At 43.4% G+C, this 24,102-nt stretch overlaps 1 protein-coding gene across 1 annotated transcript in view; it reads right to left on the bottom strand.

Moving 5' to 3' along the window:
* Positions 1–24,102, bottom strand: part of TDP2 (tyrosyl-DNA phosphodiesterase 2) — a 177,150-nt gene that overhangs the window by 25,592 nt on the left and 127,456 nt on the right. The window contains exon 6 of the mRNA XM_086965131.1: positions 8,599–8,769. Coding sequence (XP_086821257.1) covers positions 8,599–8,769 — 171 coding nt within the window. The remainder of the gene's footprint in view (positions 1–8,598; positions 8,770–24,102) is intronic.

Here is a 24,102-nt window from a genome sequence, read left to right as displayed (position 1 = left end):
GTTATAACACATCTTTCTGTAAAGGTGGTTTTGTCACTGTGTGTTCAGAAACCACTCTTTTAGTAAGTGGCTGAGTTTTGTGCTCTAGGCATTTCTTTGAGTCTCTGCTGAAATGTGGATTGTCTGTCTGGATCTGAAAGGTGAGAGGAACTGGGAGAGGTCATGACCCAGGGAGGGGGTTGAGATGGCAACAGGCTCCCCTGCATCTGGAGAGTAGGGGGAGGAGAAGCCTGGGAGGTGCTATAAACTAATTGACCCATCTCCTGCTGAGCTGAGTGATTAAGGATCTAGACCCCAGTATCAAAGGGAGAGAGGTGACACTGAGAGGGAGACACCGAGAACTGATTTAGGGAAGGGTCAGGGACCCCTGAGCACAAACGAACTTCAAAGACAGTGAGGGGTATAACTAGGAGATCTGAAACTCCTGAACGTTGGAATGAAACAGATATGGATTGAGACTGAAAAGGCTTGAACCCATTCTGTGGTCAAGAGGAACCTCTGCTAAAGAAGGAGCAACTGAAGAGACTGTTGCGGACAGACCAATCCTTGCTTCGTGATCTCGGGCTGGTCTGCAGTTTGCTGTTCTAACTAAGGGAGAGGCTGTTGGGACTGTGCTTGGAGGTGCTGGGCCCCCCTCCTGGAAGAAGACGGTGCTTTGTGCTGTGTCTTGTAACCTAAAGGGCACGAGGTGAGCTGGCTCCCTGTTTGGAAATACAGGATCATAAAAGTTTCCGGAGGAGTCCCAATCAACGGGGTGTGCGAGTGCTTTTGCAGCTTGAGATCCTTAGAAGTAGTGCCTTGTGATCGTGGGCACGCAGGAGTAAGCAGAGTCTCAGATGCGCTGGGTGTGTGTTGTGGTGCAGGCCAGGGCGTTGGGGAGGAGCGCCTGGTCGTTGTGTGCACCAAAAGAAGAAGCGGGTCTCAGACGCGCAGAGTGTGTGTCTTGGTGCAGTCAGAGCATTGGTGAACAGCGCCTGGACACATTGTGCACCAGGAGAAGAGGAGAGACTCGGACGCGCATGGTGCGTCTTAAGGTGCAAGCAGGGCATTGGTGAAGAGTGCCGGGTCCTTGTGAGCACCAGAGAAGAGGCGAGTCTCGGAAGTGCGGTGTGCGTGTCGAGGTGCTTCCGGAGCCGCTAGTGAGGAGTGTCGGGGTAGGGTGTGCATCGAATTTGAAGTTAAGTATCCACAGTGCTGAGGGCGGATCTCGGTGTTGACTGAGACCGCTGGAAGGAGGGCCAAGTCATTGGGCCCTCGGAGTAGACCAGCAGCGACCCGGACCGGCAGCCCCAGAGGAGCGGAACTGCAAGCCCGAGTTCGCCGCAACCTGTGGCGGAGTCCTGGATCAAGGCCCAAGTCGTTTACGTCGGAGAGGAGAGTGGGATCGTGTACCCCCAGGTAATGTGGATCACCTCCTGGGGTGGGGTGCGGGCCCAAAAGGGACACACTCTGTCAGCTGCGCGAGCCTGTTGCTTCGGCTCCGATCCCGGCCCATGCTGAGCCAAGATGGGGCAGTACTGGGGCCAGAGTGGGAAGCAGTACTTTTATGTCATCATTGATCCATAGCGGGGCACTGTTAACAGAGCACCGAAACTGTTGTATTGCACTTTGCATTATTTCAGCTAAAGAACTATCGAACAATCGTATGACGCCTCACCTCATTTGTGCTTGATGAACTACATGCTTGGTGTGCTACGCACTGCGTTATTTTTCCCTTGCAGATTACCTGATTGTAACGCGGCGCATTGCATTATTTATTCATGGCACAGTATCAAATTGTAACGTGGCGCAGTGCATTATTTCTTCATTGCACAGTACTGGATTGTAGCGTAACACATTGCTTTGTTTTTCCTAGTACAGGGCATGCCAGTAGTGATATGCATTGCATTACTTCTTCTATTGCAAAGTGCAGGACTGTGGCGCTACGCCTGGCATTGTTTCTCTGTTGAACAGTACCAGAGAATATCGTTATGCATTGCAGTATTTGTTTTCTTTTGCAACGTGTGGGATTCTAGCAATACAACTGGCCTAACCTTTTGCAAACAGTTAGAAGTGAACCTAACTGTTGGTTAGAAACGGTGTTTGGGAATTAGAACCTACCAACCCACCGGACAGAATACTACCTATTCTTGTGTGTTGATTTTGTATAGTGTGGTCATATCGTATAACTTGTTATTAAAAGTTTATACTCATGTTATAAAAACTTGTGTGGAGTCCATTTGTGGTGACATCATTTGGTTACTGTGAGTGTGGTTGCACATACTGTACACTTGTGCCTTGGAGATAAGCCTGGCTGCTCGTGCCAAGCTACTAAGGGGGTGAGCAGGGATATCTCAGACGATGTCCTTACTTAGCCTAACGCTGAAGTGAGGGGTCGGGGACTCCCGCCTACAGCATTTGGTGGCGGCGGTAAGCGACAAGGACCCCCACTTCCAATAAGTATCATTATTATTATAAATATTTCTAGGACACACTATTAACTCAAAGACGTCCTGGCGCCAAGCAACGGTCACACTCCCCATCTACATACTTAGTTACAGAGTAAAATCAACAACAATAACATCTGTTAATCAAAGAATGTAGAAACTTCAGATGTGTAGGATGAAACACTATATGGCAAACAAGTTATACAATTATTCTTAATTAAATGTAGACACCACAGAATGTTGGATGAGGATTCCACAAAAACGGATCTATAGAACATAGGGAACCTTACATTTGTTCTTTCTGCAGCTATGGGAGTTTCAGTTCTCAATGAATATCCTTCCACCAGCAGCTGCACACCGGGCTGCATTGCTCTCCTTGTAAATGATAGTCCATCTGGTGGGGGTGGTTTATCTGAATAGCAATCCAACCCTTTCGCATATGGTGCTCGGTAGTCCTCAAAGATATATTTGAAGTCTTATACAATAGCTATTTTCTCACAAAAAGGAATGGGTAGGACTTTGCTAATGAAAAGTCTCAGTGCAGTCGTCTTTCCACACATTTAACTGATTTTTTTCCCTCAGGGAAATTTTTTCACTTTCTGGGTATTGTGTAGTGTTTCCAGCCAGATACTGATGACAATTTAAAAGTTGTTTTTCCCCATAAAAAAGATCGTATATTGTGAGTTCAATTTTCATGTCCTTCTGCCAAGCCAATGGTAGAAACCTAACATTTAAGACTGAAGCAAACAAAACGCTACTCTGAACACAAACAGTAAATTGTAAGCTTATGCTTAGCATACAATGCTATGATCCTTTGACATTGCAGAACCTTTGATGTTGAAATATTATGTATAATTCTACGCTAATCTCTAATCTTTGGCTTTGGACTGAGTTAAATCGTTCAGGTTGATAGTTTAGATTTTTCATTATGACAAAAAGACAATGGAGTTGGTTTGCTGATCTCTACATTTTGATGTATTTTCCACTTACTGCGTATGTATAATGCGAAGTGGAAGACAAAATATAATTCCATGTCTGGTCTTTTATGGGTTTATGCATTTTAGACAGTTATATGCTTGATGATCAACGAAAAATCTGATAAAAACTCGTGTTGCAGGTCCCAAACCAAAACACTAGTTAATCCACAACAGATACCAGCTGCTAAAAACCTACGGCTAAAAATAATATAAAACTCAAGATGGCACCTCTGGGGTAAGCTCTAAAAGCCCCTTGGACCACCAACTCCTGGGAAGGAATCTGAAGCACCAGAGGTCCTGCATAACATAGCAATCCTGAGAGGCTGGATACCAACTACTGGCAGGCTTGAGAAGCGTCACGGGGCGACCATCTTGGGGCCTGGTGGAACTCTGAATAATGAAAACAAAGCCACTAGAGTGGAACGCCGGTACGCCGGTGTGAAGAGGTGAGAGGGAGCTGTGCCATCAAACACATAACTAATTTTAGTACAGCAAGCCTTTGGAATGCCCCCTCACGCATACTCGTTGAGTCCTCACGCCGATATATGCTTCAATCTCATAAATCCTAAGACACGGAGAGGTTTCCCAACCTCCAATGGACAAATACGTGCTATGCAGCAAAGGAATAATTTAATCAAGCAATGCCTGATTTGGAGGCACTGCACAGGCCTGGAGAGGCAGAATTTATTGCACTGCACAGCACATGCATGAAGCTATGGCCCCATCTGCTCTAAACTGAGCATCAAGCTTTGAAAACCAAAATGGCAGCACAAAAGGGTGGGAACCTTATTACCAAAGAGGATCCGAACTGCATTAAAAGATATCGGAGACCATCTGCTCCCAATTACAAGCTCTCAAAACAGAGATGGCAGCAGCTTTAACAGAATCAACAAAGACTTACAGGCCATTTGTGAGATGATCTAAACAAATGAGGACGATATATCTGGCATGAGCCAAGGTGTGTTATCTATTAAATCAGCGATCATTTGCATGTAAGAGGAATTAAAGGAGCTGAAGGAAAAATGTGTGGACTTGGAGGACCGGTCGGGCAAGGACAACACCATGATTTGTAATGTGAAAGAGACAGCGACGGGCTAGGACAATGAGTTGTACTGCACAGAACTCTTCAGGTTTCTGCTACAAAAGGAACAGAATTTTGTAGTCCAGAAAGTGTTAGCACATACAGTAGGTGTTGCAAGAGATGGCCTAAGGTCTCACCCCCCACATATTCGACTGAATCTCAGTTCAACCACATTGAAGGACACTATCACCATAGGACTGAGAAGATCGGAAAGGTTCACCTTCAAGGAAATCAGGGTCTCCATGTTCCAAGAGTTCTAACAAAGCACTCTCAACAAAAGGCGAACAATGTATTCCATCACAAACAGACATGGTAAGAGACCGACCTGATATAGATGGTCATTTCACTTTGCAAAACGGTTCAGAGAAAGTATACAAAGGACTGGGAATTATCAATGTCTCCCAATCACTAGTATCCCAAGGAACGGGAGAGGTAGTGGGGAACCCAAGGGAGTATGGAGAGAAAGACCATCCAACACAGAAAAACTGGTCAGTGGACATTATGCATCCTCTGGCTGATTACCATGTCGAGTTACAGGTCGAACAATTGCTCCATCCAGACTGCTTAGTATACACAGAGCTGGCAATATTTACAGCTAGGGTGGCCCAGGAAGTGTGTTTGGCCACGACATGCTTCACTCACTGGTCAAGCATGTATCCATTCCTTTCCCTGGAACTCTGATTTAGTTCAGTTCCTTTTGTTTTAGGGGGAGAAAGGAGATCCTCAGTCAAGGGACATAGGAAGCCTTGGTGAGGGATGAGCCGATCACTTTCTGAAAACATCAGTCAGGCCCAAATATGATAGTAGTCAGTAGGACCTTTCCTGCAGCACCATCATGGTGAAGATAATATCTTGAAATGCGAAGGAACGGAATTACCTTATTGAAAGGCACAAAATTGGGAGTTCTATGAAGACAACCCGATATAATATGCCTCCAGGAAACTCATTCTTAAAAAGGACACACCCAGAATAAGCAACAGATGATACCCCACAATATTTGTAAGCTATGAGTGAAGTTAAGAGAAGTGAGATCATGCTAGCACTGCACAGAGATCTTGATTATGTGTTGCAAAGAGCCATAACAGATTCCAAAGAGTGTAGATTTGTTTATGTACAGAGATCTGTCCAAGAAACAGAAATAGCCATACTCACTAGCTATGCAACAAAGGCAGACCAGAAACACTCCCTCTTGAATATGCTTGATAGGATGAGTGAGAATGGCACCCTGGATCTGATACAGGTGGGTGATTTTAATACACTCCCAAAAGTGCCACTGGTAGACACCCTCGGGATGGATACCTTCATGGTGCAATGTAGAAAATAGTTTTAGCGAGGACACCTGACCAAAGACTGTTTGACATTTTAATGTGAACTGTATTTTCTATACAGGCAGTACACATTCTTCTCACATGTCCATGGCCAATTCACAGATAGAACTAGCATGAGGGTCCCAATCAGTTCTGCAGGCTACATCCAGGACAGAGATAGGAGTGACTGTACTTTTATGCGCCCATAGGAGGTCAAGGTAGGCCATAAGACTAACATAAAGAACTGTTGGTGATTTCACAAAGACACATTGTAAAATATTTTGGGAAAACTGACACGGAGGATGTCCTCCTTTGTATCTTATGGGATGCCTTTAAAGCAGTTACAAGAGGTCAATGTATTGCAGCATGAGTTGAGCAAAGACAGACCTGGCTGATAAATAAAGAAAAATTGGTCGAGGACTTGAAATCTAAATAAGAAAACTATAGGACTACTGAGTTGCTCGTCTCTCTCTGAGCTCAAACTGCACTAATGGATCAATTCAATCTTCTAACTATAGAATAATCAGAAGATGCTCTTTTCGGTTGGAAACAAACATTCTACAAGAAAGCCAATAAGGCCGATATTTGATTAGCACAATGAAAGAGTGGCGGTCACAAATTCCCAATGTTAAAGACTCCACGGGTATTTTGCAGGAGGGTGAACATGCGAAAAGGCTAACCTGCAAGGATTATTACAGAACTCTGTACGAAGAGGACCCTGTGGATTCTGTAAGTCAAGAGGCTTTCATATCTACTGCTGGGCTCCTGTTGATGCCCGTTAGTATAAGGGAAGCTTTAGAGTCCCATCTCAGAGCAGAGGAAATCTCTGCAGCGTTTAAAAATGTGGACCACAATAAAACTCCAGGCCTTAGATGTCCACTTAATGTCTTTTACAAACATTTTCAGTCTGTACTCGTGCTACAATCAGTAAACATTTTCTGCTCATTTTGACAAACTAACACAGTTATGCCCACAACGAGGAAGGCAAATGTTACCTTAATACATTATTCTGGTCATCCCACAGATCTCGACGCATCTTAAAAATTATAGCTCTGCTTAACACAGCCACTTTCACTAAAGTCCTAGCAAGTAAACTAGCAGTGCATATTACCCACTTGATTCACCTCGATCAGTCGAGCTTTATTCATGGGACACAAACACTAGCCAACATTAATCGGGTACTGAATGGTATTGAGAAATCCAATACTAGGAAAATTCCCATGGCCATTTTGATCCTGGACACAGAAAGAGCATTCAACACGGCCAATTGGTCCTTCATGAGTCTATAAGACAGAACTAAGACTGAATATGAATACCTTTATCATGGTCATTTACAAATTCCAGATCGTTAAAATTCTAGTCAATGGCCTTAAAATCAGAGCCCTTTCCTATGAGCAGGTGTTATGATTGGAGTGGGCTCTCTCCTCAATTTTAACTACTTTTGTAGTAGAGCCACTGGTGATTAAGGTTAGGGAATGTGGGGACATTAAAGGCAAGCCATTTGGAGGGGAACTGAATAAAATTCAGCTTTTTACAGACAATATACTCCTGACCATATTGGGCCCAGATTCCTCACTCGAAGCAGTGCTGGGCATCACTCAAGAGTACAGTGACCTCTATATTCTAAGTGAACCTGGACATAGAGTTATTGAGTAAGGGTCTAAGTTGGGAAGTGAAACAACCAGCCACAATTTCTGAATTTCAATGAAGAAAAGAGAAGATTAAATACCTGGAAATTTACATGACCCCTTTCCTGATTGGGTGGGATAAACACAGTCAAAATCAATACCCTCCCCATGCTTTTTTATACATTCCTTGTTCTGATCCTTAGGAAAGACATAACTAATCTCCAGGATCCCTGAGAAGACTGTTGTAAAGTATCTTGAGAAGGTGTAACCACCAAGGGGGTGGGGAGGATAGGCAAGCTGGAGCCTCTTGGTACCTGGGTTCCCAGTGGAACATACACACTGCAGTACATTCTCAGCGTTTCCGACATAAATCTGTGTCATCAGGGCCCAAAGCAGGAGTATGATTAATACAAATAGAAATTAACTACTCCTTTGGTTCCTTCTGTAAAGCTATGTACAATCGAGGAGAGACTCTTAATGAGACACTTGTTGGCTGATCCCAACATAAGAGGAAATATCTCACAAATCTCTGTCAACATGGAAACATCTTCTGCTGAGCTATCACATTCTGTTGGTAAAGCTATGCTAGACTGGGCTCTTTGTTGTAGTTCCTGCATGCTTGTATGCTTCAAACTGTTGTTGAGCAGAGCTTTAAAGGCAGTGTCCACTCAGCCTCTTCCTTTACTGGCAGCTGTCATTAAACTGGGCCTTTTTCATCTGAGGCAACCTAAGGTCACTGCAGCTTATGTACATACATGCCCCTCAATCATAATTTCTTAAATTTTGTTGCAAGTTTATACCTTCAGACCAAAATGGTAATAGTATGTATGTATTTGTGAGGGACATGCCCCAAAAGTATTTGCTCCTTCAACACCCTAGAGCTGCCCAACTATCTATTTTGTGATCGCAGTGTCTTGGAGTACTACCAGATCAGTATGATAAAGACTTTGGCAAACATTAACATATAATTCACTGAACCTTTCAGATTTGCATGAGTTAATGACAACGAGGAGCCATATTTACTACAAGTACTAATATTTTCCCAGTTGTCTGAACTTAAGACCTCCTGAAATGAAGCTGCATCGCCAACTTTATAGAAGTGGCTGCTTGAGTTAATGTATACACAGAGTGTGGACAAAGTATGTGAAACTGTTAAACAAATAAAGTGACATAATTTACCTCTTGATCTCTGAGATTGGTATCCCCAGCAAATATGACTGCTGAAGACTCTGGAGCTTCATTTATTTTCTTTAATACAATGTTGAGTTGGTTTAAGCGTTCCTTAGTATGTTCCTTTGTGCTCTCCAGATGAGAAGTCATAAGGCACAGGTTGTTACCAGATACATTAGCCTGCAGGAAAAAGTTATATGTGTTGAATTACAATTGATCTGTATTTTTTAACAGAGGCATCTTCAAGGTGTTTGCGGGATGTAAAATGGTTGACTTTGTGTTTCTGACTTAATAGGTAAGGCAAATTGTTTGCACGATAAATGTGGTCACTTAGTATATTTATACAAACCAGGCAACGGAGAGCTTGTTTAGTTCAATACCATCACTCTTCATTAAGTCAATATGTGCTAGTACTAGTGCATACCCCACAAATTATTTAGAATATAAAATAAAATAAAAAATACGGCTAGTATAAGTGAACCCAGGAACAAGAGCCCTGCATTACTTACAAACAAATCATTTTTAACACAGAACTGAAGGAGTTCAGTGACACAATACAGTCTAATTTTGGATTACAGTATCTCCATCAATAGTCCATGCATTCTTATGCAAGTCCCCATATTTCAGCCCTTAATATTAATTCATAGAAACTAAACCAGTACTAGATTAAAAAAGATGACGATAACAAAATGTACAAAAACAAATCAGAGAGTAATACTTTCGTGAAGAAATAAAAAAGTAGAAGATTACATTTTTTTTAAAACATACGGGCCAGAAAAAGGGCTATATGCACCAAAGAAAATACTAATATAATATTAGTATGCTGCACATTCAAACATATCAATAGAGAATGCTTGTTCTGACTGAAAAAATGTATTAGACTAATCATTTTGAGTGAAAGCTAATTAGAAAGACAAAACTGTGCAAATATGTTCTAATAACAAAGGAGAAAGCCTTGCTTAAAAGCTGGCAACTCAAATAAATAGTTGTTGTTTCAGGTTATAACGAAACTCACTTCAGTTACAAAAAATAACTCTGCTATGAATAACGAAGAATTTTGTGACACGCTTGCCCAACGTTTAAAAATAAGGTTGATGAAATCTTTGACCTATTCGACAAATCTAAAGATAATACAGACTTTAAATACCAGGAAGTAACTAATAACACGATGCTCACTGAATTCAATAGAACATCTCCAAATACAATAGCCACTCTTCTTTTAGCTGACAAATCTGGCACCACTGAAGACCCATGCCCCCTAAGATTTTACAGCCTGCAAATCAGCATATCGCCTATCTATCATCAGTGTTTAATAAAATGCTTTTGCAAGGATCATTTCCCATTATTTGGAATCAAACTTGTATACTTCTTATTATTAAGAAACCATTCTTGACATTAGCAATCTTGATAATTATTGTCCCATCTCAAGACTTCCATTGTCAGCTACAATTGTAGAAAAAAGAATCAAAGCAGAACTATCCAATTTTATTTCCAAGAATCAGCTTTTAGACCTTAGTCAGTTTGGGTTTAAAGCGAATCAACCACTGAAGAAATACGAATGACGTTAGATGGTGGAGGGTCAGCAGCTCTTATTTTACTGGACTGGTCTGTGGGATTCGACACGGTGGACCATGGTTTATTGATCCACTGCCTGAACGATATAGGAGTTAAAGGTAAAGCTCTTACTTTGCTAACATCCTTTCTATCATGGAGATCCCAAACTTAGAATCTGGGCCAGTTTATATCCTCACCCTTTACTCTGCCATGTGGGGTTTCTCGTGGCTCTTCATTGAGCCAGACGCTTTTTAATATTTATGTTTCAGAACCTGCCCCTTTGATCAAAAGTTTTAACCTGAATCCAACATCCTATGCTGATGACACCCAATTGTTGGTCTAAGCTGTGGATAATGATGTCAACTACTCTCTAAGATTACATAATTGTACGATCGCTCTGAGTTACCGGATGAGCCAACACTGCCTTAAACTGACCTCAAGCAAAACAGACGTTCTATTATTTGGTAACCTCTCTTCAACATGGTCTCCTGCCTTGTGGCCAGACAGCATAGGCCCACCCCCACTCCAGTGATTAAAGCCAAAAGTCTTGGCTTTAATATGGATGAGAAGCTTAGATATGAGGCCTAGGTGTCTAAGGTAGTGTCCTCCTCTTTCTATACCATTAGAACTCTGAAGAAAATCCACCCGTTTATTCCCAGAAATAACAGTAAGACGGTTGTTTCCTTGCTAATTATGTCTAAGCAGGATTATTGTAACAACTCCAGGTCAAATTACTTAGGAAGCTCCAGGCGGTGCAGAATGCAGCCGCCAGATTGACACTGGATATTCCCAAACATCAGCTGATATCTGTAGGCATTCAGGGCCTTCATTGGCTCCCGGTGAGGCAGCAAATTAAATTTAAGGTGCTCTGTGTGGCTCATAACGCCTTGCACAGAGACGGGCCAAAATTTCTATGGAAGGCTTTTAGCTGGTACACTGCTAGTAAAAATCTTCTATCGGCTACGGCTAGATTGGTTCCCACCATAAGATCAGAAAAGCGAGCTGGGGAGGAAGGAGTTTCATTAGCAGCACTGTCAGGCTGTGGAACTCTCCTCCGTTACATCTCAAGACTATACCACCCACCCTTCTTGCCTTTAGAAAGGCTGGTTAGAAAATAGCTATACCTCGACACAGTACGTTTATGTTAATGAAAGCGCCAAGACACCCTCGGGTATACGGGCTATACAAATTTCTATAACATAACATAACTTAAGCCTCATAATTATATAGGAGTATTCTAGGCTTTTGTCGGTAACATAAATCTGCTGGCTTGCTTTTGGTATCTTTGAACTGTTGAAGAAAGTTAAATACATTATCTCAAATGAATACTGTCACAAAGCTATATAAGTACATAGAAAGAAGAATTATATCTCACTGTAAGTAACAAGAATGAGAGATCATTATTTAAGAAGGGCCCCTAAATAAATACTGGAGGATCAGAGACAGCACTAGTCAGTGGGTGTCAGTAACTGTGGTCAGTACATGGTCCCACTCAAAATGCAGCAAAATGCAGACACAGAGGAGCGGTCAGTGGAATCTCTAGTATTTTTTCCACACACCTGCTAATTGGCATATTAGCAGAGGGGCAAAATGAAATGAATGGTATCTGATTAGGAAAAAGATTAAGCCTGGGAAAGTAACCTGGTGAAATAACACACAAATTAAAAGAGGAAAGAACGCAATCAACAATCCTTTTTTTTTATATTTGAATTAATCGAAAACATTATGCCCGTCCCATGGAGGAAAGGTTTTGAAACCTGAGCACTGCATTTTGCTGTCATGTTAATGTGCAGTACATAATACATTCTTGAGTGCCCTCACAAGTTGGTACCATTTTGGAGCTCCAGGAGTGTAGCTCAATACTAAGGAATCATTGCATGTGTGCTCATATGAGAGGTGAACATCCTTGAAACCATTCACTATTATACTCACAGGACAACAAATCTTCAGAGAGCACCCATTAATTAACCACCCTTCTGAAACACTTATCAGAAGTGATCTTCATGGCCAAATCCATGTCTAGCAAGATGGTGCTCACTTAACAGAACGGGATGGGTAAAGTTGCCTCCAAAGGAGTTTGTTTTGATAGATCAATTCAATGACTTGTATAAATTAATTTACTACAGGTAACTTAATTGTCCTGAACAAAGTTGATTAAATAAATCAAATGAACACATATATATACAACACTAAATAGACATAACAGTACTCAACATAAACAATAACCAATAGACATGTGTATAGGCAAAGTATTAGATTTTATCAAATTTAAATCAAAACGGGAAAGTACAATACAAAAAAGTTGTAAACAGGAATACAGGACAAATGTATGAAAATAAATCACAAAATCTCTGTAGAGCCTGTTGTCTGCCTATCCAAAAATAGATGACTGAATTATCCTTTGGATCAAGCAGGAAGTCGACGTTTCGGTCTTGTCTGAGTGATTCTATAAGACCATCATCAGGACAGAAGAGTAATAATATTGTAACTCCCCAAAAACGAGGGTATCACAGAAGGATCGAGTGCATTAGGTTCTGTGGGCATCAAAAAGGTTGCTTCATATAAGATCTTAGTTCTGTAACCGTCATTCACTATGGTCAGAACGAGATAATTTGGAAAAATCGGACAAATCGAGGATTAATCTTTAAGGATGTGACAGGGTGAATGAATAAAGTTCCACTCTTGACAAGTTATTAAATACACACTTGTCAGAAATGACCGTAGTGCGTTTGTAGGTCGTCACAAATATCCGATCTGCGTGTATGTTGAGTTGGAGCCGCGGGGTATCGGTCGTCACTCAGTGAGTGTTTGTTCAGTCTGTTGGAAGACCAATAACTGAATTCTAAAAGCAGTTTTAACTGAGTTAGTGGATTATTTTGGTGCTTTCAACAATGAAACTTGATATATAAATATGACTGAGGTCAAAAATGTTGTTTGAAGAGCGGTAATGTTGAGGTTGTAGAAATAAAAGCAGATGAACTGATCCACAAGCAAGGACATATGTTGGCTACTTTCCAGGAAATGAAGTAGCATCAAGCAGCATGTCAAAATGTGAGGGCTCCAAAAGTGTTCAAAGAGTAACTTGGTCTCCGTAGAATTGAGCGAACTGGAAGAATGTGTCATCCCTTATTGACAAACTCTTCCATAAATCTGAAATGCCATCAATCCATCCTGACTGAATGCATATAGTTTTGTCAGATTTCTAACAAATGAAGAGTGGTTCCCAGACACAACCATTAGGGCCCATGTTTAGAACATGAAGTAGGAAATTCTAGAAGCTGCTAGAAAGTGTCCTGACCTCAGCCTGAAACATACTCATCGTCCACGTTATTACACAATCTACAATGACAAAGAGGTAAGACATGAAATCAGTGAAGTTCTTCTTTTGTAAGTAATAGATGGCTTACTGTTGGCACTTTACCTTCAGCATTTTCCTTCAGTTCAAGAATGTAAAGTAGGCACTATTATGTTGCAAGAAATCTATGAAAATCGTGGGGCTCCTTGCGCAAGACTTGAGAATTGATCCTTAGCCACTGCAGTCTCCTTAAGTGTCGTTATTTCTGATTCCCACTACACCAGCACTATGATGCTGTGAGTGTCAACAGCGAAGCACATTGAAGAAATTATACTATTCAATGGAGACCCAGAAAGATACCTGAACTACCTTGGGGGATGGTGCCCTAATATTCCTTTACATGAAAATGTGCAGTTTCTTTTCATTTCAAAAGACGGGTAATCGTTTATACTGTAGCTTGATTGCCTTTAGATGTGATCTTTAGGTTACTTTAGTTAAATGTCCTTATCATGAACCAGGAATGCACAGGCATGGGGTCGAGGGTATGTTACTTCTCAATGTTACATGCAGGTGGTACAGGACTATGCTAGCATCAATACCCTAACGTCTTGGTGCACGACTTGGAGTGTTTTCAAGCAGACTGGGTTTAAAAAGTGAGAGATTTGACAGAGTATACATGTTTTCAAGTGTTGTGCTTTAACTTGAGAAAATCACTTTCCCAACATTGTTTCTGCCTCTTCTAAAGGCAATATGGTACTATTATGAATTTTCTCATACGGTTATTAAGGCTCAATTCCCTTTTTTGCAAGGAGCAGTTGTCCAACCTCATACCCAAGGGTGAGCACAATCTTACTTCTCTACTTTTTTGCATTTACTTTCAAACTGTTTAAACAATGTTTTTATGCACATTTTTAACACTCTAGCAAGCAGGAAGGATATTTCTCTCATTCCTCTACCGGTTTAGGTAACTTAGCTCCTTTGATCAAGCCATTGCTACACTAAACACAGTCCTCTACTGGATATTATAGGCACAACAATTTACATTTCGATGGTGGGCTTCCAATAATAGTGTTTCTTCTCATGCAAGTCGCTGACTTCACATCATAATAATAAAACCTCAGCATACCTGTCATAGCAGATGGTTGGGCTGCAAGCACTTCGCTGCTTATACAAGGGAACTTTTCCCCTTCACTTTGTAACCTGAAAGTTCTGCACAAATTAGTTACTAAATCATCCTATCTATATTTGAAACCCAAGGCTCGAGAGTCCTTCCACCTTTGAAACACATAACGCTTACACACCGACATAACGGCCTTTCGAGCATATTTGTTCTGCTGCTCTCCTCTATGGACAAAGCCAAATTGGCCCACCTCCAAAATGTGAATTTAAGAGTAACCCCTGAGGAGAAAAGGCAGCAGTATGGGTTCTTGCATTAAAAGACTTCATGTGTGTCCAATCGAAAGATAACAGCTATAAAGAATGACATGGCAAGACTTGCAAAACGTAACCCATATGCCCCTACCGATCACAAGGGGTGCTGCACCCGTTTAGCAAGTGTGCTCATAGTAAAATGGCACAAATATTTTGGAATGAGGTGCTTTTCAATTCTGAAACCCAGCTACCATTGGAGCTTCTGTTTTTTCTGTTGGGGCCCAACATTGGATAAGGCTTAGGATCATAGTTAGCACACTTGTGCTTTCGTATGTCAATTACTCATGGCTGCCTTTGTTACCTTGGCCCACAAGTGGAGGTTTCCTGATAACCATCAATTGACTCCTGCAAGTCAGGTTGTGCCATTTTGTGATCCTGTAAATGATTATCTCTAGGGTAAGTTTGGAGCCTTTTTCTAGCTTGGTACTCTTAACGCACGCAATTTAGTGGACAGCATGGGTTTCTGAAACAAGCTTACTCCATGATGTCCATTATACCTAACCATATACACTCCTTTTTGGGTATGTTTTGCAGAGTATGTTTTCTGCTTTAATCGTCTTATGTGCTGAAATTTGGAAGTGCCGGGAACGTGTAGCTGTAAATTAACATGTCTATGCCAATTGATGAATTAAATAATAATTTCAAACATTGCAACAATAAATATTTCTCAGAATTTTTCCTCCGGGCTATGGGCTTGGCATCCTTGGCTGAGTATCAGGCTTCAACTAATAACTGTTGACCAATATCTTAAAAAGAAAACTAGTCTCACTGTACCAACTACTTTTGTTTTATCCAAACAAATCCAGTTCCAACCGAAAATCTTCTGATCTTGTATGTGGATAACAAGTACGATAATAGAACTCCATTATGGGGACAACGGTTTATTATATGGTATGGTTGTGTGACCTCATCGTGCAATAAACTCACTACCTGAGCTGGTCCAGTCAGAGTCGTCTGAAAAACCTTAACTCAACCCTGGGTAGCTGTGGATCAGAACAGTCAGGTTTTATCAATGGAACAAGTCTAAATTATTAAGAAGTACCATAATAATTTAATAAAAGAAAACCAAGACTTAGTAAAAATCAGACACCAATTTCTAAAAATAGGTTGTATTTTTACTGCTAAATAGACACCTCAATGACAAAAACGCACAGGAGGGCTATGAAGATATGAATTTTCAACGGAACCATAAATCACAGCTTTCTCAATTAGCACAATAAATTGCTGTAAAGGGCAGTGCTAACATAAACTTTGTAAAAAATAAAACCTTTGCAAACTACAAATTTGGTCCCGCTTTTGGTACCAACTCAGGCAGGGAGCATGACCAAAGAGGTCCAGTTACTGAACAGTTACCTCCTCATCAAAGCCTCTATGGGAGAGCTGCCATAGCCTTTAATGTAGTGGTCCTGATGCAAGAGATACAGGATGCTGATCCGGTAACAAGGGTCTTCCTAGGGCCAACCCTAAGTGCACAAAAGTGTGAGGTGACTTGGCCTCAGGGGTCTATGTCCCTTGAACTCTGGTGAAGTCCAGCCAAAACTCATTTGGCATGGTCTACTGGTCTCCGGTTACAGTGAAACTAGTGGCTCCCTGCAAATGGTGACAACTTCCTTGTCGGTCAACCAAACTCCACTCTGATGACACTCCAGGGCCCAGCAGACTCGGGTGCAGCTATTGAGGGTCAGGACTCTGTCTCCCATGCTGCACTTCAACAGTCAGGTGTTCTTGGCTACCAACACACCACAGCAGGTTTCTTCAGCTTTTGTGGCCCTGTAGATGTAACAGGAAGTAAGCCAACTGATTCTTGGAGTCACATCTCCTTTCTGGGGCTCGGGATGACGTTTCCTACCGCAGGCTCCACAGGCACAGTCCTCTCTTTGCCAGCCCATGCAGCATCAGGTGCAGTCCATTCTTGGGTGCAGCCTCTCTTTGTTGAGCCAAAGGGACAGCAGGGCAGTCCTTCAGTCCTCTCTCAAGTACATATGCGATCTGAGGTCTGGGTGTCAGGGGTGCCACTTTTATGGCCAGGTTGTGAACTCCGGAGATGCAGTTACTACAGCTTAAGGGCAACCAGGTTTACTCCCATCTAGTGACAACTCCTTGAGAAGGGAGGCATCCAGCTTGCCCCAAATGCACAATTCTGCCCACTGCCAACATGGCAACACCTTTCTCTTGGACTGTGGCACTCCCTAAACCATCCCAGAGGTGTGGCTACCTGAGGGCTACACGCTCACTGAACAATAGTTTTCCCTCCTCTGTCCCAGATGCCAACCTATCTGCAAGTACAAACAAGAAGCCTCTCTCGCAGGTGTCCACCATTTGATCTTCAGAGGCGGCTTCCTCTTTGAAGCTCGTCTTTTGGGCTCACACTCTGGCTTTCTCGCCAGGGAGAGGTCACACCTCTTCCAATGCCAGACCCTTTGTGATTCTTCCAGAAAGCCGTTCACAGCTCCTCCCAGGAAGGCTGTCTCATGGCCATAAACCAAGAACGATCACCAGAAAACCGTGGGCAACAAAGAGGCTACATACTAAAGTTGCCATTTGTGTAAAAGATACATTAAATTTGAATTGAGCATCAAGCCGGGTTTAATGCAACAATTCTATTGATACCTTGAACTACCATATTTAGCAGTCTCATTGAGAAGTTACCACTGCTGAATGGTCAGTGTGTAACCCTGAACTCGCCAATAGGGCTACCAGCCTTTCTACAGTAAAAATAACAACTTGCGCATAGATTCATCAACCGAAATTGTGATCGCAATAGTTGCGAAACAACTATTGCAATCGCAATTTCCGCTCCCGCAATTCATGAAGCAAAAAACACCCAAATTGCGAATTCACAAACATAAATTCGCAGAATCAATGTGGAACCCCCTTAGCGAATCTGTAACAGCGATTTTCCACTTATTCTGCGAATTAATTTGCGAAATCGCAAATAAATCACCATTTCAATTCATCAAACATCGCAAATTGTGAAAAACACCAAAATCGCTAAGTGCGAGTCGCAATTTAAGGAGAAGTCAAAGCAGGTGGTAACCATGAAGTTCAATTAGTAAAAAAAAAAAAAAAATTCTAACAAGAAACAGGTGCGGGGTAAAACAAACACACTTAAGGAGACACAGTAGGAGCATGAGGACATTCACAATGCCAGGTCTATACATCGTGGCAAGGAGGCTGAGGCTCCAGGCTGCAGCCCGAAACCAACGCAGGATCCAGGAGCGCATCTTCCAGCTGCGGATAACACTCCTGGGCCAGACTGAAGAGGAGATCTACTCCAAATACAGGCTGAATGGGGCAATGATAAAGAAGCTCATCAGAGACCTTGACCCCCCCGATGCAGCACCCAACAAGGAGGACTAATGCCGTGCCCATCCATGTCCAGGTCCTGTGCTGCCTGCACCTCCTGGCCTCCGGAAGCTTCCAGGGGATAGTTGCATATGCAGGGGGGATCTCCCAGAGCACACTGTCACGCTGCCTACGAAGTTTCCTGGACTCCATGCTGAGCCGGATACACCACTACATAACCTTCCCAACCACCCAACAGGACTTAAACCAAACAAAGCTTGACTTCTATAACACTGCGCAATTCCCCCATGTAATTGGCTGCATTGACGGTACCCACATCCACATCTTCCCACCCGCTGAGACAGAATACATGTACCGGAACCGCAAGTCATACAACTCACTCAACATCCAGATGGTTTGCAATGCAAAGACAATCATCACCGACATAGTGGCCCTCTACCGGGGAGCACACAAGATTCGTTCATCTTCAGGCACAGCGGCATACACACTTGCTAGGCCAGGGGTGACTTTGGCGAAGGACATCTCCTAGGTAAGTACACATGCCCACATACAGTATATTAAGACCATGTAGCTGCGCATAACAGGCACTGAACCTCAGCTCCCATCCTTCAGGTGACAGCTCCTACGGCCTCCGTGAGTACCTCCTCACCCCACACCTCAACCCTGCTACACCTCAGGAACGGCATTACAATGCTGCGCACATTCACACAAGAAATTTCATTGAGCGGACATTTGGGATGTTAAAGAGCCGATCCCGCATCCTACACAAGACTGGTGGGGCCCTCAAATACCAGCCTGAGGTCTGTTGCCGCATCGTGGCAGTGTGTGCCATACCCCACAATATTGCTACCAAGCGGAGGATACCTGTGGAGATCTCTGGTAGTGAGTCGGAGGGAGACAACCGGCCACCTGCACATGTGCATCACGCACGTGGGGAGAATCCTGCAGAAGGACAAAGGCGCCGCAACAACATCACACTGAACTATTTCTAGTGCACCCATACCCCTCACACAACACTGCACTCATGCATGCCACATGAAATAATGACATGAGTAAGATTTGCATTCAAAATAAATTCTTATTCTTTTGTTGAACAAGATCTATAACTTTTTTGTTTTTTCACACAACATAACTACTGTGTTGTGTCATACAGCCTCTTGAATGCAGAGCAGGCGTGCTAGGTACATCAGCATAGCACTGCTGCTAATGTTCAGTCATTCACTGGCGCCTCCTGCCGGACGCACCCTGTCGCCTCTTCAAATCCACGTGGGCAGTGTCTGGCTGTGATGCTGCACTGGGCCTGGTTCTGGTACCACTGGCGCCGTTCTGGTACCACTGGCACAGACAGGCTGCTCAGGCTGGATGTGCCCTCACTGGCATCATCCCCCCCCCTCCTTGCATGGGCATGGCCACACACCTGTTGGTTTTGGATTGCGGTGGTGACTTGCTCCAGGGCCCTTGCAACATCCTGGCTGCATTGCAACATTTGGATCTGCATTGCCAGGGACCGGCGTGACAGTTCGGATGTTGCATTCCCCATCAGGTGGTTCGACCGGGTATATGCTGATAGCCGGGTCAGCAGCTGGTGGGGGATGTCCTGCTGCGCCAACATCAGTTGGCTGTTCTAGTTCACTGCAGCCGTTAACTCCTGCACACTTTCGGTGAGCTGATTGACATTGCGTACAGTCTTGTACAGCTGCAGCTGCATTGCTGCCATGTGCTGTGCCTGCTTGCAGTGCACAGCTAGCACCCGGCGTTCGATCCCTAGCCCTGGATCTTGGGCCTGTTGCTCCTTCTCTGCTTGTGTGGCCACGTTGGACTGCTGCCTCAACTGGCCGCTTGCCTGCGACCGCACAGTGGCTGTGCGGCGTGTCTGCCTAAGGGTGCTGGTGGGGCCTGTTCCACTGCCATACGTGACGCATGGGGTGGTTGCACTCCTCCTTTGGCTGCAGGGGTGGCCCTGTCCACATGTGAAGGTGGTGGTACTGGTGCAGGTGCATGTGACGGTCCAGGTTGCGGGGCAGGATGGCTCTCTTCCTCCGTCTCCTCTGGGGTCTCCTCGATATGGAGTGCCTCGCTGTCTGTGGTCTCTGCTTCTGCAGCACCTGCGATGTAAATGGGTGCATGATTAATGATATGAATCTTGCACATGGAATGTTGCAACATGCATGCAGGCTTGCATTCCCTGACTGGCTTTAGGGATATGTTTCACTTGACAGTTCTGGCTGTGTGTGGCTATCAGGGTACTAGTGTCACACTACAGGTCCCACAATGCAATAGGGCGTTTCTGATATGCAGGGACTGCATTACTGGGGTTATCAAATGGCTAGCTCTGGGGGCATGGGCATTCTTAGGCGACGGGGTCTCAGTTGCATGGGTCTTACCTTGTGATTGTTGTGTGGGTCGGGAGGTATCCAGCTGTGTGACCCCCACGCAGGCAACAGGGTTGATGGTGTCCTCAACCAAGTCCTCGAGTGGTGTGTTGGCGGCAACTGTGGGGTCTCCTCCCCCCGTGGCACGTCGCTCCCCCAGCCTCTCTGCTATGCGCTCCTTGGCACGTCCTCCGAGGTCATACCACCTCATCTTTAGGTCATCGATTGACCGCTGGGTCACTCCTACGGTGTTTACCTTCGCCCTGATGCGCAGCCAAATGCGCCTTTTGTCAGCCTCGGGCACCTTCCTGGATAGCTTCCCAAAAAGCTTGTCATGGTCCCTGCTGACTCCCTCAATCAGGAACTCCAGATCCTGTTCGGAAAACTTTATTTTTATTTTCTTGCCAGTTTCACTGAATCCTGCTGCATCCTAGGACATTCTTGTGTTGGATGTCTGTTCTGTTGTGGGGCTGCAGGGTGTTTGTCACACCCTGCAGCCCCACAACAGAACAGACAGCCCAGTGCTGTGCCTCCTCCTCTCTCCAGCTCTGTGTTCCAAATGAGTAAGGGAACTGCCTACTTCCTGGTTGCGATGTCATCATTGTGCTCAAAATGCAACTTCCCGTTTTTGCGATCTCGCAATTTGTGAGATCGCAATTTGCGATTTCGGTAATTGCGAAATCGCAATTTGGGGTTGGGAAAACAGGAAATTCTGCGATTTTTCTGCGGCCGATTGCGATTCGCATTTTTTTATCGCTTTTTTTATGCATCCCATTCCGCGAATTCCAATTTGCGTTTCAGTATTTTTCGCAAATTGGAATGGGTGCTTGATGTATCTGGGGGTTGAAGTTTTTACTGCCAGAACATGTAAAGTTTAAGACCCACATGTCTAATGTTTTAATATAATGCACCCTGCTTTTAGGGCTCAGTAGGCCTACTTTAGAAATGACTTATAATTATTAAACAGAAAACTTTGGGCTTTGCCATTCCTTCAAATGTCAAAGTCGAGTAAGCAGTCAAAAACTGCTCTGCCAGTCAGCAATGGGATGGTGGGAGTCATATTTTGCTTTGTCACACTCATGCTGGCACAATCAGTGCAGCATTCCACGTGTGTTTTTGAAGAGGTGAAACTGGGTGCCTGAATTTCTGAGATTTCAATATCCCGATATCCATTCCCAGTATTAAGATATATATTTGAGGACTGGAGGGAAGATATGCCGGCTGCATCTAGAGTATATGAAGGATTTTGCTGCGTCATAAAGGAAAAATAAAGGGCACATTCGTGGAGGTGTCTTTACCCACGTTTTAATTTAAAGCCTGAAGACTTCTCTTGGAAGGGCATTTGATTAGGATCACCTAGTGACCACCAAGTGCTGAAAATGTGAAGTTTTAATGTGGGGGGTGTTCTTTTTGGATTTAAAACTGTGATCAAACAGTCAGTTTGGAACAAGCAAGAGGAGATAGAGAGTGATGTCCCCCTGTTATCAAATCCACATGTTTACACGACTATGTTAGGATCCCAGTACACGTTTCTATAAGAAAGCCTGAAGAATGTGGTTTGGACCAGTTACTGCCAGCAAAACGCTTTGCCTTTGGTCGTTCTGTATCTATTTGTTACATTTCTCTTGTGATGTCATTTAAAGAAATGTTTACATGCATATAATATGCTTTTAATTGTGAATCGAAAACTAATGCTTATTGATTAAAATGTTGAACTGTGAGACATTTATTTGCTTAATGTGCATGGTAAAAAAAAAAAATTAAATATTGGACTGTATTTTATTGTTATGATTGGGCCTTATGTGTGGTTTATATATTTTATTGACTTATTTCGTTATATATGAAATAGAGTTTTTTAATTGTGAATTCACCTGGCGAGTAAAGCATTATATACTATCCTTTGGCAATTGCAAATGTTTGTATATGAGTGAGGTGTGATTGAGGTTTGAGTAGTCGAGTATGCTATTGAGTAGGCCCAAAGGAAATTTTCTTTGACTTGGAGTCCACGAAGGATGCCATAACTTACAGGCCCTGGGTACCCCTGGTACCATACACAAGGATTTATAAGTAAGTTAAATTATGCCAATTGTGGTTAACCAATCAGAACACTAGCATGGAGGTCTGTTTAGAAGGCCTCAGATTACCTTCAGAGTTGAAAAAATCGGCAGTATCAGCCCAAAAACGTGGAGATGATCATAGAAAAAGCAGCATTTCCTTACATGGTCCCCCTCCAGATGAAAGGTAATAAGCAAATAACCTGCACCCTTGTAGGTATCATCTAAGTGGAAGAACCTGGAAAGGCAATCTGCATTGTCATGGTCAGGCCCAGGTCGGTTTTCCACTGTAAAGTCCATACCCTGTAAAGAAATGGACTACCTCAACAGTTTGGGGTTTTCTCTTTTCATTCAAATAAGCCACATAATAGGTTTGTGGTAAGTTGGAACTCTGACGTGAGGCCCAAACAAGTACATTTTTATCTTCTTCAGGGACCAAACCACAGTAAAGACTTCCCTCTCAATGGCACTCCAATGCTGTTCTTTGGGGAAGGAACGCCTACTCAAAGGCAACTGGTTGATCCTGGCCCTCATCATTTACCTGTGCCAACACTGCCACAATCCCATGTTAAGAAGCATCTTTCCAACAAAAGGGTATCACTTTAAATTGAAAGCGGCCTTCAGGAGTGGAAAATTAAGACATCTCCCTGGCTCTTTGCGTGAGGCCTATCTGCCAGTATCCTAAAGTTAAAACAAATGTAGTAAGGTGGTTGGCAGACCCTCAAATTGCTTATGAGCTCATCAGCTCTGGGTATGGGGTGAGCATCAATCAGTAACAACATTCAGGTCTCTGTAGTCCACATAAAACCTCATCTCTGGTTTTCCACATTTTGGGTTTGTTTAGGGAACCAGCACCTCTGGGCTTGCCGAAGGGCTTTTAGTTGACTCAGTCATCTCAAGTTCTAGCATCTTGGCAACCTCAGCGCTAATTCTAGCTTTAACCTGGTCAAACACCCTATAAAGTTTACTGTGGACATGCAGCCTGTCACCAGTGTCCACATCATGAAGCAAGTTGTCAGACCTGGGGTCAAGAAGAACAGATCGGCAACCAGTTTCAACAAAGCGTAACTGTCCCTTTGCTGCTGGTATGTCAAAGTAGAGGAGAGGATTATTTCATCCACTGAGCTGTCTTTGGCATTCTTGGACAGTAGGTCAGGCAGAGGTTCACTTTCCTCCTACTTCTCCTCAATCTGTCACCATAAGCATGGTCATGTCTGCTCTGTCATGGTGTGGTTTCAACCTGTTGATGTATATTTCCTTGTGAGAGTTCTTTGGGGTACCTAGGTCCAGCAGATGGGTGTATCCTCTATCTGAAATCATCTCTTTAAGCAAAGCCAAGCTGGTAAAGATGGCAGGGATGAGACCTTGCCACTGCATGTGCCCAGATGCAGTCTGAGTAATAAGAGGGTCAACAATATCTATCACTACTCTATCAAAGGTAGTCCCCACGACAGGTAGTGGTATCTGGGGACCGTTTGCCTTGCCCCTGGCTTGACAGGGA

The sequence above is a fragment of the Lissotriton vulgaris genome, chromosome 4_1 (assembly GCF_964263255.1).
Source record: "Lissotriton vulgaris chromosome 4_1, aLisVul1.2, whole genome shotgun sequence".
Taxonomy (NCBI): Eukaryota; Metazoa; Chordata; class Amphibia; order Caudata; family Salamandridae; genus Lissotriton; species Lissotriton vulgaris.
The sequence above is the reverse complement of the archived record's forward strand: the minus strand, read 5'-3'. Positions and strand labels throughout refer to the sequence as shown.